General features: G+C 38.9%; 1 protein-coding gene across 3 annotated transcripts in view; it reads right to left on the reverse strand.

Annotated features, from left to right (window-relative positions):
• The window catches only part of MPPED2 (metallophosphoesterase domain containing 2), a 134,129-nt gene that overhangs the window by 73,219 nt on the left and 38,020 nt on the right, over positions 1-22,890 (reverse strand). For all 3 annotated transcript variants that reach the window (XM_083465581.1, XM_083465582.1, XM_083465580.1), the window contains exon 3: positions 18,352-18,533. In XM_083465581.1, the coding sequence (XP_083321707.1) occupies positions 18,352-18,533 (182 nt within the window). The remainder of the gene's footprint in view (positions 1-18,351; positions 18,534-22,890) is intronic.

Genomic DNA, 22,890 nt, shown 5'->3' on the forward strand with positions numbered 1-22,890 from the left:
TGTTTTGTTTTGAACAGAGCCTATCCGTTTTTCTTTTGGAATTTTGTAAATTATAACATACTACGGTTCACAAATTGTACTCCAAGTCTCTTACTGTGATTTTAAACGGTTTTACTATGACTGCACCGTATATACCATGAAAATAATTTTACCCTTCATACTGCCAGTGGGCCTAAACAGAAATGGGTGTCTTGAATTTGATTAAAGGCAAATTGAAAAAGAACATTTTTGGCTAATATTACATTAGGCTAAAATATAGAAATGAATCCTCATACTATCTAAATCTAATAAGAAAATGCCATCTCAATTTCAAAACTTTCAAAGCCTTTTCTAGAAGTGCATCACAGATCAATTTACATGGTACCTTTGCTGCTAAGCAAAACCAAATCACAGGTTTCAATTGGCTTAACTTATATTGGAAAGTGAGAGAGTAAATGCTTGAAAATGCAATTACTGCAAACAAACTCCATTTTCTCCTCTCAGAAGGGAATTTCGGTGGACATTTTATTGCCATCAAATAATATTTCTAAAGGCATCAATACACAAATCTATTTCTTTGTAGAATCTTCATTCACTAGATAACCTAATCTCCAGATTTTGAACAAATTCTTCAGAAGTGGATATTACCTTGTACAAAGACATAAGAGTCAATTTTAATCATTTGTACTGAACCAAAACAAAGAACCTAAAGCAAACATCCCTGGAAATGCTTCTAACATCATCTGCCTTTATTTCTGCAATTTACAATTGTAATTAAGGGGTTCCTTTTTCTTAATAAAAAGGAAGTAGAATACTTGTACAAAGAGGAAAGAAGGTCATCTTGTGAAATACTTTTCTGCCTGTAATTAAACTAATTATCAACTTCATGTTGGTGCTGGAGGATGATCCTGGGTTTTTCCATTTATAAATACTTTTTTCTTTTCAAAGACCACGAGAATGCTGCTATTTAGCATTTTAAAACAGTAAGGCTTAGAAAGAAACACATGAAAGGACTCAGACTGCATATCTTGCTGAAGCAAAATTTGAAAACAATTAGACTTTTGGAGTGGATCAATTGAAAAACAGATGGCATGATCCAGCCAACGGTAAGCACTTCTATGTCCTACTGCTGCTGGTGAGAGCCAAGAATGTGCTTAACTCTTCCACCGAAATCTATGAGAGTTTCAAGTGATTAGCTTGTGCTGGATAAAGGCCAGAAACAGCTCAAACACAATCCTGGCTGTTTTCATAAAAGAAAGACTGGACCAACACTTATAAAGATTTATTGAGCTATTTCAGGAAATTGGATAACAGACTTCCAACCTTTGCCAAAATATTTAAAATAAAAATGAATTGGAAGACACTACCAAATAAATCAACTGATATTTTTCTTCATTTCATTCCGTTTTGATGATTTATAAAACCGAAGAAATACATAATAATAAAACCGTGTTGAAATTGCCTTGTAAGGTAAAACACTTTTGATAAACAAAATCACAAGCTTTGATGGTGAAACAAACTAACAAACCCATCCCCTGAAAACTCAAAAGTTTACTGAACACAGGTGAAATAGTAATGTCTTCTCGCTTACATGTACACCGTTTGGTAAAACAAACTTCTAAAGAGCTTTAGTAAATTACTGCTTGTCTTTATTTGTGTATTGACGATATACATTTATTAAATGTCATTTACTAATTACATTTGGATTGTCTTTGAAACATTTCACCCTGTGCACAATTAAACTATGAAATTCACTGCCTCAAGAGCCATAGCCTCTGCTTAGTTAAAAAAGGGATTGAACAAACTTGTGGATGCCAAGAAGATCAATGGATACTGCTCATGACAGCTATATGCTACTCATTATTGTAAGAGACAGCAGGCCTATGAAGAACAGTTGCTGTGGAGCAACAGCAGCTATTGCCTTCATGTTCTGTTTGAGGGGTTCCCAGAGGCATCTAGCTGACCTCTGCATGCAACACGACACTGGACTAGATATGCCTTAAGTCTGGTCCAAGAGGGCTCTTTATTCTCATGCTTATTATGTTATAGTTATTTGTTCTTTTATGAAGCTTCTTACAAAAGTCTGAAAGCTCAGAGAACTACATCACTATCAGCACATGTTTCCCAAAAGGTAGTTAAATGAATAGCTCAGCTGCCACTTGAGCGAGGGTGAATTAAGAGCACAAGGGGCTTGAAACCTAATGATAACAATTCACCATTACTGATAATTATATATAGAAATATATTGATGTTTTTAAGAACAGCCTAAGCATCGTAATTTCAACATTCTAGTTAGCCTGCCATAACTCAAATCAATCTGCAATTTCTTAAATTGCTCACGTGTGACAGAAGAATTGCTTCAAAACTGTTTTATTACTCCAGTGTTGGATATAATGTTACCCAGAATTTTGGCTTATTGTTCCTAATCATTTAGGAATGTTCAACAAAATCACAAGGCGCTATTCTTCCTAGGTTGTTCTATGTCTGGTTGCAGTTTGGGAGTGTGTGCGGATTTCTAAAACTTGTCCTGTGTTTAAAAGCAACACTTTCAACATGTATAAAATTAACACAGGAGGCAGATGCACACACTAAAACCAATCAACTCAGTGATGATCAACTTCTTCTACAGCCTAATGTGGACATAGTGTTTCAAATTGTTCTTTGGCTTCCCTAGTTTCAAATGCAGTCTTAAATCTGCATCAGCACTGATCACAGTTAGACTGCGCTCCAAACCAGAGGTTGAAATCCGGGTTTGATGGCTAAGAAGAGTGCAATACAGATTCAGTGGGTTCTAGGAGTTGGTTCTACAGTGGTACCTCGGGTTAAGTACTTAATTTGTTCCGGAGGTCTGTTCTTAACCTGAAACTCTTCTTAACCTGAAGCACCACTTTAGCCTGAAGCACGTGCCGCCAGAGCACGATTTCTGTTCTTATCCTGAAGCAAAGTTCTTAACCCGAGGTACTATTTCTGGGTTAGCAGAGTCTGTAACCTGAAGCGTATGTAACCTGAGGTACCACTGTATCAGCTTCTGGCTCTTATGAACGATCCTCCCGGAATCCTCAGCATCCAGCAGTAGCAAGGGGAGTGAGGAAGACCCTCACCAGTGCTGCTGCTGCTGCCGCCGCCACTGCTCCAGCTTTTAATATATAGGTATGAAAGAAAGGGATGAGTGGTAGTGTGTATTGGCACTCACTGAGTCAAAGGTTGCTTGTGATGAATGCCAAGAGGGCATGAAAAATTCTAGGAATATTTTGGAAAGTAAGTTTAGGGCTAGAGGGCAGACAATAATTTGGAGCCAAGTTCTCCAGACTCCCTGAGTACAATTCTAAGCCAGGAAATTGAACCAAGAGGCATAGAAAAATAGTGCACAACTTTGTGGAAGCAGTTATAAAACAGTGGTGCATTAGAAAATACTTCCCCATATAGATAGACAGACAGACAGACAGACAGACAGATAGATAGATAGATAGATAGATATAGATATATATATCACTATCTATGCTAGTGATATAAAACTTGTTTTAACTCCTGTAAGGGACAGTATCCCTATCAGTACCCATGAAATAATATACTACCAAAGACCAGTGTTTTAGGAGAGATTGTAGCTCACCTAACATACTCCCCAGAAAGCATATATACAAGTAATGATGCGAAAATGCCACCACTGCTATTCTTTACCCCTGAAAACATTTGATCATCCACACGTGGCTCTGTGAAGAGTTGCTAAAGCACAAGATTAGGAAAGTAGATTCCATTCTTCTAATACTGGCCTTGCCAGGACTTTTATACTGAGTAATTATATAATTTTTAGTAAATTATAAGATGAAATTATAAGTTGCTTTTGTAAAGGCAAAAGTTGCTGTATCGTGTCAGAAGATTCTTGTATGAAGAGCCTTTGTGCATTCAAATCTTTTGTGAAATATATACTTTGGCAACTATAGCAAGTCAAGAGCAGACAGCCTTCTTCAGAGTTAGACAACAATGTATTCCTTGATTTTCTATCACCTCAAGTTCTAGGATTCTGTTCAAACAAACACACTCAAGTTACAGGGTGTTGTTTGAAAATCTCAAGCACCATGACATAAAAAGACAAGTACACTTCACCAGAACTAGTAATTAGCAGTGAAAGTTAACATAATTCTCACTTCAGTCACTTAAGAAGCTTTAACAATTTGCATCTTATTTACATTCCCCACCAGTAAGGTTTTGCCACCTTCATCTCAAAGTCTGGCATGACTGTTTTTACAGCTGCACTTACGGATGCACTTGTTTATTAATAGCCCTATGCTTCCAATACAGCTGTAATGGTTTGTCTTCACTAGTCAGTCAGATTCTGGAAATCATTTAAACATATCTAGGTGAAGAATACATTTGTCAAAGTAAGGACTCCCCAGATGTACGTTCCTTGTTTCTAGATGTTCTATACTTTTCACAGCTGTTCTCCACTCTTAATCAAAAAGCTTGGGAAGGAAACAATACTCTACTGCTGATAAATCCCCCTCCCAAAAAAACACAATACACAGTACTAATGCTTCCAAATAATTACTTTGCATTCATTTATACAAAGGGTGAAAAATTCCTTTATTCAAAATGTAATTCCAACAAACTTATCCACCAGCACCAGATAGTCTATATAGAGAATGAAAAGTATTTAACATATCCCCCAAGAGAAAAGAGCAACGGATCTTTCTTATACAAATCTGACTGTACAGTAAATATATATATATATATTCTGAAATGCTATCAATTTAGAAGTGTTAATCAGAGTAGGCCCACTGAGTTCATGGTTTCTAATGGGTCTAATCTCATCTGAAGCTGCTGTTTACATTGGAAAGAGATGCCCATTCACACCAGTGGGGATTTCCTCTCACTACAAAGAGCACCCTCAGATGAGAGATTGTTTTCAGGACCACAGCAGGGAAGAATCATAGAACTGTAGAGTTGGAAGGGACACTACGGTCATCTAGTCCAACCCCCTGCAGTGCAGGAATCCTGCCCACAGCCGTCCCTGGGTGACTTGAATCACAAACCTTCTGGTTATCAAGTTGAAACCATCCAAGTTGGTGGCCATCATTGCCTATTATTATTATTATTATTATTATTATTATTATTAATAATTATGCCCCACCCACATTCCATAGTTTAACTACATGCTGTGTGAATAAGTGCTTTTTTTGCCCACATTGTGGATACTGAACCTTTAGTTTGCAAATATAACATGAAACTCCAATTCTAATTCTCATTTTACACGCCCCCCCTTTCAACATGAACCATTCAACTTAAAATTTCCAACTTTTAAATTGAACAGTTGCTATATTTGGGTTTTGCAATTTCACTCAGTGGTCCAGTCAGGTATTTGTAAACCTCAAATTTGTCTGCAGCATGTACTAATGGGGCAGCTGGATTAGTTTCTTGCAGCAAACACAACAAAGAGGTTTGGGGTACTTTAATGGGTAGATCACTGCCAGTTCTTTTATACTGTGAGTAGATCGCAGTCTCTTGAGAATTGGACGTGCCTGATATATACTTTTGTGGACCAGAGTCAAGTGTGTATCTTGCAAGAAGGGTACATATACACAAGGGTACAAGAGGGGAAATGAGGTAAAATGGCAATGAAATGCAAATACTACTGTTGGTAAGAATTCAATTGGTAAGAATTCAATTAAAGCATAAATATACGCTAAATAAGCAGTCACTGCCAATAACATCAGTTAAATTAATGATCATCTATAGTGGGACAGCAAGTCATCGTCTCTATTCATCCCTAAACAAATTAGAATCAAGCCTCTTGATGAGAGGTTTGAATTTATCAGTTTACGGACTGTACTCTCTCTATTTCACTGCCATTTAGCAACACTCCCTTTTTTTGCTCTATGCTCATTTACATATATGCATACCCAATGCCTACTAAGGACACTTTATGCATCTGAAAAGTTTATGTCATTATAAAACCTCTTAAGTCCTTAAGATTCCAATTTGTTGTTTCAGTCTTCTCTGTGAAATGCAGCAGGTATTGTTTCACAGCATTTTACAGTACCTCGGGTTAAGTACTTAATTCGTTCCGGAGGTCCGTTCTTAACCTGAAACTGTTCTTAACCTGAAGCACCACTTTAGCTAATGGGGCCTCCTGCTGCTGTCGCGCCGCCAGAGCATGATTTCTGTTCTCATCCTGAAGCAAAGCTCTTAACCCGAGATAATATTTCTGGGTTAGCGGAGTCTGTAACCTGAAGCATATGTAACCTGAAGCGTATGTAACCTGAGGTACCACTGTACTTTGTTCTGTTATTGAACCAACCCCTCTCTCTCTGTACCTGACCCTACAGGTATTTTCTGTGCTTCACCAATGCAGCGTATGCTTAGCAAAATTTGCTTAAAGTCCATTCTTTCCACAATCTCCAACAATTTTCTAAAACAAGCCTCTAGTCAACACAAGATTTATCTGCATCACTTTTCTGTATCCTTTGGGGGAAAGCAAGCACACTTGATGTAATAAACCAAAGCAAAAAACGCCAGGGCTTAGATGCTGGCTACTGGCCCAGGGAAACAAGAGGATTAATTAGCAAATCAAACTGAACCCTAATACCCAGTAGGAAGCATGGCTCAGAAAACTACCTATTTTTCTTGTAAAGACAGTAATTCTACGAAACTTGATTAACCCCCTGGTATGGGTAATTACAATAAGGTGAGGGTTTGCCACCCTTGTATTAACATAAGTTGCTGCATGTTGGTTTTCAGTGACACAGTAATTCCTCTAATACTGTGAATAAATGCTAACGTGAGAGTTTTAAGACTCAAGCCCTGTTAGTAGCAAATAGTCTTAGAAAACCTTCACTCAGTGGTTGCTTGACCAGAGAAAATTCATTTCCTACCACACAGGGCAAGCCTGGGAGACATTCAGTTGAGCAAGCATTTTCTTAACTCATTCTAACATAATGCTCACATTCACCAACAATTATGGATAAGTCAAAGAAATAGCACGACGACAATGACAGAGCCCTAAATATTGTCTGCCATGCAGCCTGGGCCTTACAGTCGTATACGGCATAAAGCAAAAAGGCTCCGTAATAGAGGGGGCACCGCCGACCAATTTTAAATTGAATTACACAGCCTGCTAATCTTTATGATGAGATAAAATTTCTTTGAACACCAGACATTATGCTAAAATCTGCAGTGCTTTCTCCACACGCCCAAACATTTCTGTTTCAGGCCATAGCACCGAAGAGCTGTGCAGGAAAACAATGCCTGAACAAATGCAAAGGATTCTGTTTTGCCTTTATTATATACATGTATTAAGTGGAGAGAGAGAAGCATATATACAAACAAATGTTGTATTTCTCTGTCTAGAGATTAGAAAGTGTACATAAATAATTCAACAAAACATGGGAAATAAATGAAAATAAATGAAGACACCCCCCCCCCGCATTATTGACATTTATCTTTAACAGGTAAAAACCAAATAGAAATATTCAAGAAATTCTGAGTGAACTCATGACTGTTCACCACACTCATCTAATTTTGCTATTTTTTTATTTTTAAATTGCCTGCCTGTATCTCTCTCTGTGTGTTTACTTTTTTGATACATTGAAACCTGTTGATGTAACTTCAAGTTCCAAGAAATTCAGATGATGAGAAAGATCATGTTCATAATACAGTGGTACCTCTGGATGCGAACGGGATCCGTTCTGGAGCCCCATTCACATCCTGAAGCAAACGCAACCCGCGTCTGCGCATCGTGATTTGCTGTTTCCGTGTGTGATGTCATTTTGAGCATCTGTGCATGCGGCGAAACCCGGAAGTAACGTGTTCCGTTACTTCTAGGTCACCACGGAGTGTAACCTGAAAACGATCAACCTGAAGCATATTTAACCTGAGGTATGACTGTATGTGATGTTTTTACCCAATGGGCCCTCTTCCTTTTGCTTCACTAGTAGTTATCACTAACTATCTGCAGTAGTTATTTTATCCTTTGGGGAAGATCTGGACAGGAAATAATCTAAAGTTGTTACTTCAAAACAAATGCAAACACAGACCTGGGGCTGAGGGTGTGGGAAGAAGATTAGTTAACTGTCCTTAATTCAGCTAACATTTGCTCAAATAATTGCCCTACCAATGTTAATGGAATCACTGAAAAGCATGCTGGATATAGAAGCAACAAGAAACCTCCCATGCGTCTATAACAAAGTTACATTAATTCATGCTGTGATTATGTATTGGGCATATTTGGTAGCCAACAAATATTCACAATATAAAACACATTAAAATGTAATGTTTTAAAAATATGGGGGGAAATATATCTATTTATATATGCATCATAATACCTGCCTCAATTTATTTCACAGTAAGTATAATCAAAAGATACTGCCATTTTTTGTGTGTATAAAACAATTTTGATTTTTTAAAAAGTCAAAAATTGGGGTCATCTTATACAGTTGTACCTTGGTTTTAAAACGAAATCTGCTCTGGAAGTCTGTTCAGCTTCCGAAAATGATTGAAAACCAAGGCACAGCTTCGGATTAGCTGCAGGAGCTTCCTGCACTCAATCAGAAGCTGCGGAAGCCCCAACAGATGTTTGGCTTCCAAAGCACATTCACAAACTGGAACATTTACCTCCAGGTTTGTGGCATTCAGGAGCTAAAATGTTAAAAGTTACAAGGGGTTTGAGAAACAAGGTACGACTGTACGCAGATGGTGAATTCACAGGGGTTCAGGCTCTGGCAGCCTGGGCTTCGGTTTGGGTTCTGGCCTGGGCGGTCCAGGTTCAGCTTTGGACTCTGGCGTGGGTGGTCAGGCTCAGATTTGGGCTCTTGAAATATGGCAACCCTAACTATTTTAAGGGACGCGGGTGGCGCTGTGGGTTAAGCCACAGAGCCTAGGACTTGCCGATCAGAGGGTCAGCGGTTCGAATCCTCGCGACGGGGTGAGCTCCTGTTGCTCGGTCCCTGCTCCTGCCAACCTAGCAGTTCGAAAGCATGTCAAAGTGCAAGTAGATAAATAGGTATCGCTACGGCGGGAAGGTAAACGGTGTTTCTATGTGCTGCTCTGATTCGCCAAAAGTGGCTTAGTCATGTTGGCCACATGACCCGGAAGCTGTACGCTGGCTCCCTCGGCCAATAAAGCGAGATGAGCGCCGCAACCCCAGAGTTGGTCATGACTGGACCTAATGGTCAGGGGTCCCTTTACCTTTTTAACTATTTTAAAATATTAATTTCTTAATTTTGGGTTTAAAAAAAACAGGGGCGCCTTATATGCGGAAAAATATGGTATGTTCCAATTATTCATTCGTTTGTTTAAAGTGTTTCTTGACACCCACCCACACCTACTATCAGAAGATTCCAGGGTGGTGTACCTTTATTAAAGAAGTTTATGAGAGAAGTATCTACAGAAGGTTTTGAGATGCAGAAAGGTTGGTATCTGAGCACCAAGAATCAAGCCTTCAGATTAAGTACTTCAGAAGCTCTTGTTCAAAGTGATACGCCCCCTGTCCATTAATGAAATTAGAGTCCTAAAAAGAGATCGCTTTCTAAAGATATAGTTAAACTTACCAAGTCCCCCAGACTATTTAAATTAGCATTTTTATTAAATCACAGCTATTGGGGGCATGCAAAATTAGTAAGAAGAACTAAGGGTTGAGTGCCACAAAATGACGCTTTACAGTAAATCTTCATTCTGGACATAAGAAAATGAAGCAATACAGAGTAAAGCAAGTTCCAGATGGCAGGCATCAAAATGAGAGAGTAAATCAAACTAAGATTTGATTCATACTGTGAATATTTCACCCAAGAATTCTTCAAAGTTCCCTTTACTTCAAGAAAGCTTATAGCCTTAAAAAAAAAAAGAAAGTCAAAAAACAGAGGATAACTATATGCTGCTAATTTTGAGGGTTGTGCCTTATTTCAAAGGATTTTCATTCATTATATATTAGGAAACCCCAGAGAATTCCAGATACCCCATATTTCGGGGGGGGGGGCAGCTTTCTAATATCCTGCATTTTTTCAAGGCTAGACCTAAGCAAAACATACATGCCAGTACTTTTGAGTATAAGCAAACTTGTGGACTTTCTGCCCCTAAATAAATGCAAGTTTAAAATATTAAAATAAGTAAAGAATATACAATTCGGAATAAAAAATGAATTAAAATTAAATGCATGTGAAGGCTGATTTAAAACCATATTTTTAAAATGAAAGAAATTACTATCAGTTCAGTTTTTCTATACTTACTCAGGCAATATATACCATGAGAAAAGCAGAGCAGGGCCATAAACCCAAATTAATATGCTGTATTGAGGGAAGCAATAACGTGGGGGGGGGCGAAAATGTCGTAGAGGAATAGAAGTCGATTTCTAACTACTTAAAAACCCATGTGCCCCAAGGGCAATGTGTACAAGAAAGCAGAATAGTGTGTGAGAGTGGATCAGGAACTACGTGCACCAACAGGGAATAGGCACTACATATTTGGCCAGGGCCGAATTGCCAGATTGAATATCTGGAACCATATGCATGGTTCCCTTTCCTAGACTGGAAACAAAGTGTACAGTTGCAAACAGGGCCAGCAGCTGTGCTCTTGGATAGCACCAGTGCTTTTTTTCCTGGGGGGACGAAGGGGTACACATACCCCTAAATGTGAATCTAACGAGAGAAGAAACTATTTTTTTAAAAAAATAGTTTATTCTCTAGCACGGTGGATCATCAGTTCCATTGCTACCCCCAATGGCGGCCTTATTTTCTGTCAAGGTGTTTCCTGAGTCTCAAGACAGAAGTGAGCGTTTAATGTGTGAAGCAGTGTGGAATGTGTGGTGTTTTACTGATGAAAGTTTGGCCTCACCGAGAGGCAGTATTTCAATGTGAGTAGGAAAATTACTATTTTTCATCATCAATGCATGTTCTTTGTACTTTTGCCCATTTACTGTATTTGTTTTTCCTGATTTGAACTATAAAATGGTGGTTTTCTTGAGTCAAAATGAGAGCACCCCTAAACATTTTTAAGGGGAGAAAAAAGCACTGGATAGCACTGGTCCCTTATGGGGTGGGCGTAGAAGGCCAAATACACCTCCTTCTTCCCTGCTGAACAAGTGATCTGTGCTTTCAGCATTAATCATCTAGTTCAAGTCTTCATGCCTTTATTATGCATTGTTTTATTGCAAACATTGCTTTACTCTAATGTAGTAAATTATCTTGAGTAAATATTTTAAAGCAGGCAACTCTACTACAACATCAGACTCCCAAATCTGTTTGTCAGATTTCCATGTGAGCTAACAGACACAAATTGGGATTAAAACTGGCTGTCTGCTCATATCCCTGCCCACAGTGAACTGCCACCTTATCTCTGCCCTCCAAGTGTTATCATCTCCTCTACATTAGTCAAAAGGTTAAACCAAACACTTCTATTTTCTCTAATCCCAAGTCACATATCACCATGACTCACAAGCTTTAACACACAGAGGCGCTGCTCCGCCTGAGAGAAGCACTAGCTATATCAATGTCTAAAAATACAAACCAAAAAAGGCAGAAAAACAGTACAGTAGCTGACCAAAACTTCAGCAATATCTTCATTAGAGTCTTATTTCTGTCAATAACACATGAACTCTCTGATTAAAATATTTATTCAGACCAGATTACATCAGTACATTTGCACTGAAACCAATGAGGAAAACCAAAGTTTAGCTAAGAAGATAGAAGCTCAAAACAAAAATTAAATGTAATTATATCTCCTCTCCCAAACAGAAAAAACTGTAATGATATTATAGTGAAAATATACAAGTGAGGAAGAATATTATTCACAATTTACTCAAGAGATGCAAATCAGCATTAAACAACCAAATTGGATAAATACTGCAGCAAGACCATTGACATCTACAAGAATTCACCATGTTGGAAAATGCTGCAGAGATGTAAATTTCTTTGATGCTTCCACAGCAGCTATTTGCATCAGGTTTTTTGCATCAAGAGACAGGCTTAAAGTTTAAAATTTAAACTGACAATCAGCTTGACTCCTCATCAGTATTTGCAGCCCAACTTGAAACTTTCTTCAGACTTTCCTTGCTTTTTTTCTTTGTGCTCCGTTTTGCATGACAAAGGTGAGCGCCATATACGAGCATGCACCAATTTAGCTATTCACACACATTTCTAGCTGGGCTTCCACTTTCACTTTGCATGCTCATTCTGCACTGGAGTGGAGAAGAACATGAGTTTTATTTGAGATGCCTTTCAATAAACATCCCATGTGGCAGTCATAACTTAGAACTGTACAAGCAATGCAAACATTTGCCAGGAGCAGGCATATTTTTAGGGGTGGTAACAAGGCAGTGTGCAATCCAAGAGGTATAGTCCAGAACCCCTTATGATGTTGCAGACATTCCTGGTGCAACTTTTGCATCACACAGCTCAAATGTACTAAAGCTAAGTGCAGCTGCTCAGGGTGGCAAAATATTTTTGGACAGTCCTGAAGAAAATGTGTTAACAAGAGGAAACCACAGCAGCAATACATGATACGACAAAGCTAATAAAATTCTGCTTTATTCAATAGCAACATAAATGATCCTCTTTCTGTTGGGAGTTCTGTATGATAACATGATTTCAGAATTTGATAACAAAAAGATAACCACATAGGAAGCCAACCTAACTGAAAGTAGCAAAGGTACTCTATAACATTGGTAAAGGATTACAATGCTAGGACCATTTAGTCACAACATATTTATACACTTCACCCTACACAGTACAGGTAACTTGTACGGGTAAGTGAGAGAGGAAGGAAGGAAGGAAGGAAGGAAGGAAGGAAGGAAGGAAGGAAGGAATGGAGAGCAGTGGAAACCCATTCTCCATCTATTTATTTCCCCACACACACACTTCTGTACAAAGCTGCAATCATGGGCTAACCCAGCTTTGGAGTGGTAGCACAAGGGCTCTAGCAACATCCCAGAGCCCTCACACCGCCTTCCCAGCCAGGTAGGCTGACCTCCATCTTGCAGGGGTTCCTGGCTTTACTGCTTTGGTCTCCTGAAACCAAACCCTTGCATAAGATGTGAGTTAACCTGTATCATGAGACCGATTTTAATAACCATATTTATTGTAATAAATATTATATCCTGCTTCACAGCCCTACATTTTTTGGCTACTTCCAAGCACACAGCATGTGAAGAAATATTTTGTATTATGCCACAAGTGCTATAATTACATACTTTCCAATGCAAACTGATACAAGCCTAATCAGAAGCAAATCCCATACGTTCAATGGGGTTTACTCCAGGGAAAGGGACTCTTTAAGGTATGCTTGCTCTATATACAGCTACACAGTAAAGGTAGAAATGTGAATTATATTATACATCTGTAGAATGTATGTGGACAAAACATACACTAGCCATCACATAATAATTTTAATTCTTCCCTTAGCCCATAATGCTGTGTTTACTGCAAGGTCAGTTAAGTTACTATAAGGGATTTTTAATGAAAACAATTATAAATTTAAAGTAACTGTGTTTAAAGCATTTAACAGTCACTAGGGTCAAGTGATTACAGCAGTTACAAGACCCCTGGGATATGTTCACACCAAAACAAAGTGAATAAATTACCTCAGCAGGCGTGTGTAATCACTAAGTGACCACAAAGGTCATGCAGTGTACAAGCTAAGACGACTTTCATGCAAAACCAATAATGAAAATTTATCAGTCAAGGAGAAGGAGAAGAAACTTAAGGGCTGCAATGCTAACACACTCACCTGGGTGTATGCCCCCCCCCCTTGAATCCAAAGGGACTTACTTCTGAGTAGACATGTATAGGAAGGATTGTGTGAAGGAAGAATCAAAGTTAGCTGATGGGCTAATGAAAAGCAGAGATGAGAGGTAGAATGACAGGCTTGAATAACAGTATATAGGGATAGTAAAGGAATACATGAGGAGGAAGAGGAAGGGGAAGGAACAAACTTTGATTAGTTACATTGAAGATCAGATTCTAAACTGTTCACTCAGCTAGACTCTTAAGTAGGCTTTTCTACTTAATTGACTATAAATTGGTTTCCAGACTCAATTTAATATGCTGGTTATGACCTTTAGATTTCATGCTCCTTTCCATACAGAGGATGGTTTGTTACCCAGGATAGAGCATTTTTGGCAGTTCTTGGGAAGGTTTGTTCAGCTCATCTCCTGCTCATTCTTTTTGTATCAAGCCAAGTTTATTCTTCTTCTGAAAGTCCTTGCGACCCTCTGATTCTTGCTTATTGTCTGAAGCGGCTGGTTTTTGCTGTTGTTCTCAGTAGTTATCCTTTCTGAGCCTTCTACTGCTAAATATTATTCATGCTTTTATTTATTTTTTGGATGCCTTCTGATTGTTGGGTTTACTTTTAGTGTTATTTTGTAGATTTTAACCGCTTCATAGACCTTTTAAATCAGGGCTCAGCCAACTTTTTGATTCAGAAGACCAAATGCAACTGACTAGGCGGTTGGGGACCATATACCAGTGGACATGGCTGGAGCTGGCATTGCCATATAAATATTACTAATACACTACTAGTTGTTGTTGTAGTAGTAGTAATAGTAGTCATCTGTTCCAAAGCATTTAGATGACGGACAATTTAAAATGAATAAAAACCTTCGATATAGCAAATAACACCATATTTTTCAGAAGTGAACAACAACAAAGCAAAGCAGAGTACAATACAAGCAGAAGACCCCCATCAGATTAAATATTCCCAATAAATTATGTTAAATGCTGTCTGATAAAATATGTTAATACTGTCAAAAAGGCAAACATCTCTTGGGAGAAGTGAAAGGTCTTTACCAGCTGTTGAAAAGATTGTAACGTGGGTGCCAGGTGAATCTCTTTGGGGAGAGTATCCCCAGGTATAGGGCCACTAACAAAAAGGCCACCTCTCTTTATGGCCACCCTCCAAATTTCAGTAGGAGGAGGCACAGAGGAGGGCCTGCAGGGATGATTACCTTATGGCACAGGCAAGTGCATATGGGAAGAGGTGTCCATCAAGTATTGGGTTCCCAAGTTGTGTAAGGCTTTATATAAAAAAAAAAACCAGCACCTTGAATTGGACCCAGAAACACACTGGAAGCAAGTGTGAGTGAGCAAGAACTAGAATAAAATATTCTGATCACTTAATCCCCAATGGCAACCTTGCTGCTAAATTCTGTATCAGTTGAACCTTCTAGACAATTTTCAAGGACAGCACCATGTTTAACACATTGCTGAAATCCAAACATGTGATAACCTAGCACTAAAAATCTAAACTCTGGTAATCAGCATTCAGATAGAGGACCTAGCTGGGCTACCAGACTAAAATGGCATCCACATGTACCCTTCAGTGACAGCAACTGATTGAATACTACCCCTATTCTGCGAACCTGATCCTCCAGAAAGAGCGCTACAGACTTCAACTTTTTGGCTCTCACCCACCCATTCCTGCAGTCAGGCTCTTGTAAAGCACACTGGCTACCACACCTGACTGAAATGAAAAGAAGAGGTAGAGTTAGATGTCATCTGTATACTGAGGCAACACTCTTCAAAACTCCACTCAGTGCTTTCCTGTAGAAGTTAAATGGTATAGGCCTGCAGTGGTGTCAAAACTTTTTTCAAAGAGGGCCAGATTTGATGATGTGAAGGGCTGTGGGGGCCAACCAAAGTTGTTGACCTTTGCTTAGGATTGAAGTTGTTGAGCTTCTTTTAGGATTGAAATTGTTGAGGGTTTTTTTTTATGATTTTACCCCAGGAAATAAACTGCCACAGGGGCCGGATTAAACCGGCCGGCGGGCCGAATTAGGCCCCCAAAACAGACTTTGGACATAGGGGTTAATACTGAGTCCTGAAGACCCCTATTCTGTAGGTTCTACAAGGCCAAGCAAAAAACCTCCAGCACAACTTTCTAGGATTGACCATCCAGGTTAGGAGCAAAATGACGATTGCAAAACAGGAAGATCTCCCTCTTGCCTGGACAAACATCCCAAACATATACCATGACCGATGGTATTGAAAGCCTCTGGGAGATCAAGAAAAGCAAGCAGAGTCACAATCCCAACACAAATTATCCCTCACAGGGCAAACAAGTTACTCATAGTACCAAAATTAGGCCCAATGCCTGATTTAAATGGATAAAAGTTAAGTCAACAAGAGAACTTGGATCTGATCAGTGGCCAAGTATTCTAGAACTTCATCTGGGAAGGAAACATTTGCCATTGGTCTGCAGTTATTGAAATCTTCTGGCCCAAGGAAAAGTTTTTTCAGGTGCATCAAACTACCATCACATTCAGGCAAGTTCAATACCACTTCCTCTTGTACTGGTGAATTTATAACCTGCTTGGCCCAAAAAGGTTTAATTCCCAGATGGATTTTATAAGCACAAAGAGCAAGGATCAAACATGCATGTGGTCAAATAAGCCTAAACAACAACAGCCTGAAACAGCACCAGCTGAAAATCATCCATCAATACTGGACTGGACAGTGTTCTGGACATCTCCATAAACTGACCTGCCAACAATGTGAATGCTAACTCCAGACTACTGCAAACAGTTTATTTAAATAATTAAATAGGAAGGCAATCCTGATACATAACATATAGCTGTCATGTGAATTAATTAGGCAAAGTATATTCCATGATACACTGAGCATGCTTTGGCTTTTCAGATATACTGAGATAGAACAGGACTAGAGAATCTGTGACCCTTCAGTTGTTGTTGTTGTACTCTAACTCCCTGCAGTCCCAGAAAACATGTCCAATGTCAGGGATTATAGGAGTTGCATCTGGAAAGCAAGAGGTTCCCTAGAGTGGCAGAGAAGCTGACCACAGCTCTGCTCTGTGGGTCCTGGAGATTATGGGAAGATTAGTCAACTTTTGAGTCTGCAACCTTCAAGAGAAGCAATTATGAAGACACTCTGTTTTGTGACTATTTTATTTGATTTTTGTAAACTACTCTACAAGCAAATTTTGATGAAGCAGAGTATAAAAACGATATAAACAAATATTTCAAAGTAATTTCCCAAACCAAATTCAATTTAGACCGTTCTCTACACTATATCAGAAGGGAGCTTTATCCTTATGAAGCAATGCTGCAACTCAAAACAGCATGCATAATATTAAGGAAGAGAGGGTTGTCCTTAAATTATTATAGCCATGAACCATTTCAAATATAAGACCAACAGTATTCAGTCCTGGTACCAATAACTGTAGAATGGGAAGGGACACCAAGGGTCATTTAGTCCAACCCCGTCCAATGCCTTCAAAGGCAAAAGAAATGGAGAAACAATGTCCAAAATAAGACAAAGGGTTTAAAAATCAAATTGGAATAGGGAATAAACTGGAAGATGGTCAATATAGACAGAGGAAGGGATAAAGGGTAAAGAAAAGCCAAAATGTGGAAGAACTATTTCTTTTCTTTTCTTGTTAATCCCCACCCCAACAGGAAAAAAATCCTTTTATGAACAAAAATTTCACTTTTCTCATCTCCCCAGGGGCTTTCCAAGGGAATCCAGTGGGATTTAATGATGCCATTAGGGGCCTTTAGCGACACGGTCACTAGACACAAGCCGTAAGAGGGCAGTGTCAAAGCCATGTTTTAAAAGGCTTTTTCTATAATGATGCAGTTTCATTTAGACAAGTAAAACTTTTTAAAAAGGCTAGTTCATTCTTAAGGGTCAACTTGCCATTTTAGTCTTCTTACTACCCTCCTCTCCCTTTTCTAGCTAATCTTCCCAAGTTACCTAGGCACATGCAATTGGCCTCAGGATTTCTCACATGACAAAGATACCCAATACCTCGATTTAGAGCTATCATTGCTGTCTTTCATTTTACTTGTTAAACCATTATGTCAACTTATTAGAGGCTCACTAAGATCAGTGGGCTGTTAGGATATACTTAGCAAAATTCAGCTAGGCAACAGGTGCCTTGCTCCCTGGAGACTTTAATGCATATGAGAAGCCATCAGTCATAAGGAGGTTAATATGCTTGCACCCCTTTATCTGAAACATATGTCCATCTCACAGCATTATGCTGCTATAGAGACCCTTTCGAGGCACATTTTCTACCGCATAACGTAGGAACAGTAGTTATATTTTTGCTAATCATTCATCTTTTGCACAGGGACAGAAACTCAGTTAACCACCAGAACAGGAACAGCAGGGTGGTTACAGCTGCCCCTCCAACTATTCAGCTTTTGTCATCGTGTGATACCAAATAACTGAGCATCAAGTACTGAAAATATAAGAACAAACATATAAATCCATGCTCAATTAACAGAAACATGTTTTGACTAGAAAGAGAACATAGCACAATGACAAGGCTAGGGGTAAATGTTCTTCAAAGCTTTAACACAATTAGGAGGCTGTAAGTGACACTTGGATCGCAAAGGTTAATTGGGGTCACCAAAATGCAGTAATTCCTTACCTAACCAGTCATTAAACTTCTTAACCTCAGAAGGCAGCCCCAACTCTGTGAAATCGCCCGTATGAAGCAAGATGTCCCCATAAGGCATCTGGATTCCATCTGTTCTGGAGTGTGTGTCTGAGATGCAGACAAACCGCGTGTGGCCTGCTGGTTTCGGGGTGTCATATGGAATAGGGTCGACCCTAAAGCAAACATAAAGAGATTCCATCAGAATTAATATTTGCTACACATGTTGAACACATTGGGCACAATTCATTCAAAATATAGGTGCAGCTTATATGCGTTCAGAATTTCCACAGGTTACAGAACCCTGCTTTTAAACTAGTAAGCGCATGCACAAGCCATTGTTGTAGATGGCACAATGGAATGTTATACGGAATGGGATATCCACATATTCTTCACATATGCCCATCCAACTCTCTCAACCCAATCCATGATCCTAGAAGATATAACTGGATGGCAATATAGGGAAGCATGTTCATATTATCAGTTTCGCTACTGTCCCATCATGCTGTCTATGTGCATGACTGGCACACAGATAGATAAGAAGGGAGGAAACAGGCCTATGGAAATCTTCTGCATGAATTTTCTGCACCAACTGTTTGGGGAGATCGTTCCAATTATTTCATAATATAAATGTTAGTCTACAGCATAGATACTGTACCGTACCCAGCATCGTACAACTTTTCTCTTGTTAAACAGTAATATATTAGAGTGAAATCCTATGCAAGTAGAAGTCCCATTAATTCAATAGAACTTACTCCCAGGAAGGCATTTAAAGGATTGTAGCCTTATCCATTTAGTTATGAAGTGCTTTACAGTGTTTACCAGGTAGCAAGCAAATTGTTTATCATATACAGCATTTTGAGTTCAAAAGATATACACAAACTTACCAGCCTTGAAAGTATTAAAAAAAATAATCCAGAATGAAATGTGGACCTTCATAATTTAATTCAGAGGGCCATATTTATGAAAACAACTGACAATACATTATCAAGCAATTAGAAGCATGAGCCATTCACTCATACATGCAATGGGAAAACCTATTTCATCATATAAGGCTTATTAATCCAGCAAAACTTTTATTCACCAGGAAGAGCAATCCTAATGAGGGGTTGGGGAGGGGCAGAGCAGTGAGCGATCCTGCTGGCTAAGATAGAATTCAGGGGCCCTCCCCCATGGTCACCTCAAGACTAGCACGGCTGAAGGACCCAAGGATTGTAGGATTTTGGATCCAGCAGATCTAAAACCTCTCTTGCCCCACTGTGAAATGTTAAGTTTTGGGGGCTTTCCACTGGCTATTGCCCAACAGGATTGGTCCTCTCTTAATGGAAAGGACACTTTGTTGCATCCCAGTTCTCCCATCACCCAGCTATTGATACCAAGGGATAGGGTTGCAGGCTTAATCCAACACAAATAGTTTACAAATAGGTAAGTTATTGCCCTGTTGCCAGAATGCAAGGCATAACCATTAATTCTTAAATAACATCTATATTTTGTGTTGGTTTTGTGCCTCTTTCTCCTTTTAGATGGTAAAGGTATTATCTATAATCACAGATTTTGCTTACTCTTGCATATATTGTTAAGCAGAAAGCCAAAATAATGGGTTGACTGAATAATTATATGGCCTATATAAACGTTTAGCAAATCTGAACAGTAACATACAATTAAATGGATTTCCCCCCACAACGTTCATAAATTAATAAGGCATTTATCACAGACAAAATTCACTTACTGAGACTATTCTGGCAACCTAGGTGTAACTGTGATTATGAACGTAGCATATGTTTATCTAGTGCCTTCTTTCCTGTGTAATAACAGTGGGTAATTTTTTCCCTTTTAATTTTCTAGAAAAAACACCAGAAAGTAAACATCTGGTGCTTTATGGCTACAATCTTATCGACCTCATGTCACTTCAGTAGAAAATGAACTTCTGCTTTCAGTGCTATAGAGTACCTTGTTCAGGTCTGTGTCTCTGTGTTAGATTTGAATAAATACATCAGACCTGTGACACTCCCTTTTGCTTATATTTTTGGTTCCCTATATTTCCCTAGCTTCCTCCAGCTCATTCCCAAACACATTTGCTATTTTCAAATTTCTTTTTCCCTATAAGAATGGCTGAATAATGGGACAGATGGGGAGAGAGACAGAATACGTTAGAGGCAGAAGCTGAGTGCATAATGAACGGACACAGACCCTGCAATCATAATCCGAGGCCCTTTTTGTGTGCCTCCTCCATGAGGATGGCAACAGGAGAACAGGTGTATCCATTTGTGGAGGTTGTCCCGAGGGAGGCTTGCCTGGCCCCTTCAATACGTATTTTTAGGTGCTAGGCGAAAATGTTTCTCCACAACCAGCCCACAATAATGGCTTTTTAAATGTGTTTGTGAGTGGGGGTTACTGGTTTATGTTTCTTTTACTGTGCATTTTGGGTTCTCATTTGGTAATCTCGCCTTGTGATTCCCTATACATTTAAGGGTCTGTAGCTTTTTCCTGCTAAAAATGTATGTGTAAAATATGTGATAGGTTTGCACATTTTTGGCCCCGGCCCCGATTCAGACTGACAACACACAGAGAAGCTTTTCCGGGTATACAAATAAAAGGAAAGGAAAATATCCACCTGGTTAATGTCCCCTGCCATTACACTGAAAAGAGAGGGGGCACCTTAATGAAGAGTTTATATTAAAGATGCATTCCAACCTAAACTAAGAATTCCAGTGATGTTGATATTAACTAGAACCTGCCAAAATTTTGATCAGGGAATAGGTTACAGGAATTGACAGGTTACAGGAATTGACTTCCCCAGTGTATCAGCAGCATAGCTTGAAAGAAAATCCAATAGCAATGACTCTGCTATATAACTAGTAATCCCTTAATGCAGATCAAAGATGTGTTCTGAAATATCCAACCCGTTTACAGGATTCTTCAAGCTACTAAACCTGAAGTCAAAGCCAAGTTCTTCAAACTCTATAAAACAGAAGAACAAGCCCACCCATGGTGTAATTCTATCAATTTGAATTAAGTATCTGAACGTTACAGCAAGAAGATCTTCTTCCAAGAGGAGTAATGCTGACAAGCTCTTAACCCTAACCTTTTTGGCAAGGACCACAGTAATAACAGTGTCTTAATGAGAGAAATAAAATGGCATTGGTTCAGACCTCAGGATAATGAATTGAACTTCATATAGTATGTTATAAGATGGCACTTGTGGATGGCACAGTTCTCAAGAGTTCCAAATGAGCTGATGATACGAAAGAGGGAAAGCAGAAAGGATTCATAATCTTGATGAGGTACTAAGGTCTTGCTCAGGTCATTATTTAAACTGAGGCAGCTAAGAATTAACTCAGAATAGCATCTGCACACTTCATGCAAGAGGACCTGAAGCTGGTACAGATATAATCTCCATTGTGCAGACACTGCTGAAAACACTATCCCTGTGGTAAACAGAAATTGTATATCAGTTCTAACATTTCCTTGTCTTTGGTTATTCAATCATTCCTGTGTAGCTTCCAGTATATGTGAAAAATTCAGGAGATATTCATAAATGACATAAATATGTTCCAACATGAGCCAGAAGAAATGGACTTGAATCAAAGTGGAATGTCTTCTTGATGGTCCTGGGTGGTATTTTTTCTTCTTCTGACAGAAGTTCTATGTATAGGACTAGCATATAGCATAAGAGTCAGAAATTTGATCAGTGCAACTTTCCCCTACCTAAAAGAGTCTGTGATAGGAACAGCTGCACCTGATGAATATCTACCTGACATGCAATTGATGACACAGTGTCTGTCAGGAAAATGCTGGCAATCCCAGGCTTATTGCCAGACTTGTGAAGCTATAACAAGGGCACAATATACAAGGACTGTGTAGTAATGTGTATCTTAAATAGTTATGTATAAATTATTAATAATATCTCTTCACAGTGACAAGGCAACAATATGTGAAGATGATGATTGTTATTTATCATTAACAGGTAACCTTTAATCACAGATACTTGTATCCTGTGATTTTACTGTAGAAATGTGTAATTTGATGTTAGGTCACATGTTTGGTTTCACCATTCCTTTAAAATAAAACAAAGTTTGTATTCCTTAGGAATGCAAAAGATAGGTTTGGAAATGTATGTTAAATCAAAGAATGTAATCCAGTTTATATAAAATAGCAATGCTAATTCAACACTGGACATAATTTAAAACATAAGCTACTAACTCCTAATGGTCAGAGCGTTAAATAGTTTTTCCCCCTACACAGAAAAGCAAAGTTACACAATATAGGTAAATAATGTGCAAGTATTTTCTTAGTGAGACAGTGATTTACATGAGCCTATGGGACACCTATGGGCTACCTAGGGACGCGGGTGGTGCTGTGGGTTAAACCACAGAGCCTAGGACTTGCCGATCAGAAGGTTGGCGGTTCAAATCCCCGTGACGGGGTGAGCTCCCGTTGCTCGGTCCCTGCTCCTGTCCACCTAGCAGTTCGAAAGCACGTCAAAGTGCAAGTAGATAAATAGGTATCACTCTGGCGGGAAGGTAAACGACA

The sequence above is a fragment of the Podarcis liolepis genome (genome assembly GCF_965112155.1).
Source record: "Podarcis liolepis genome assembly, chromosome: 1".
Taxonomy (NCBI): Eukaryota; Metazoa; Chordata; class Lepidosauria; order Squamata; family Lacertidae; genus Podarcis; species Podarcis liolepis.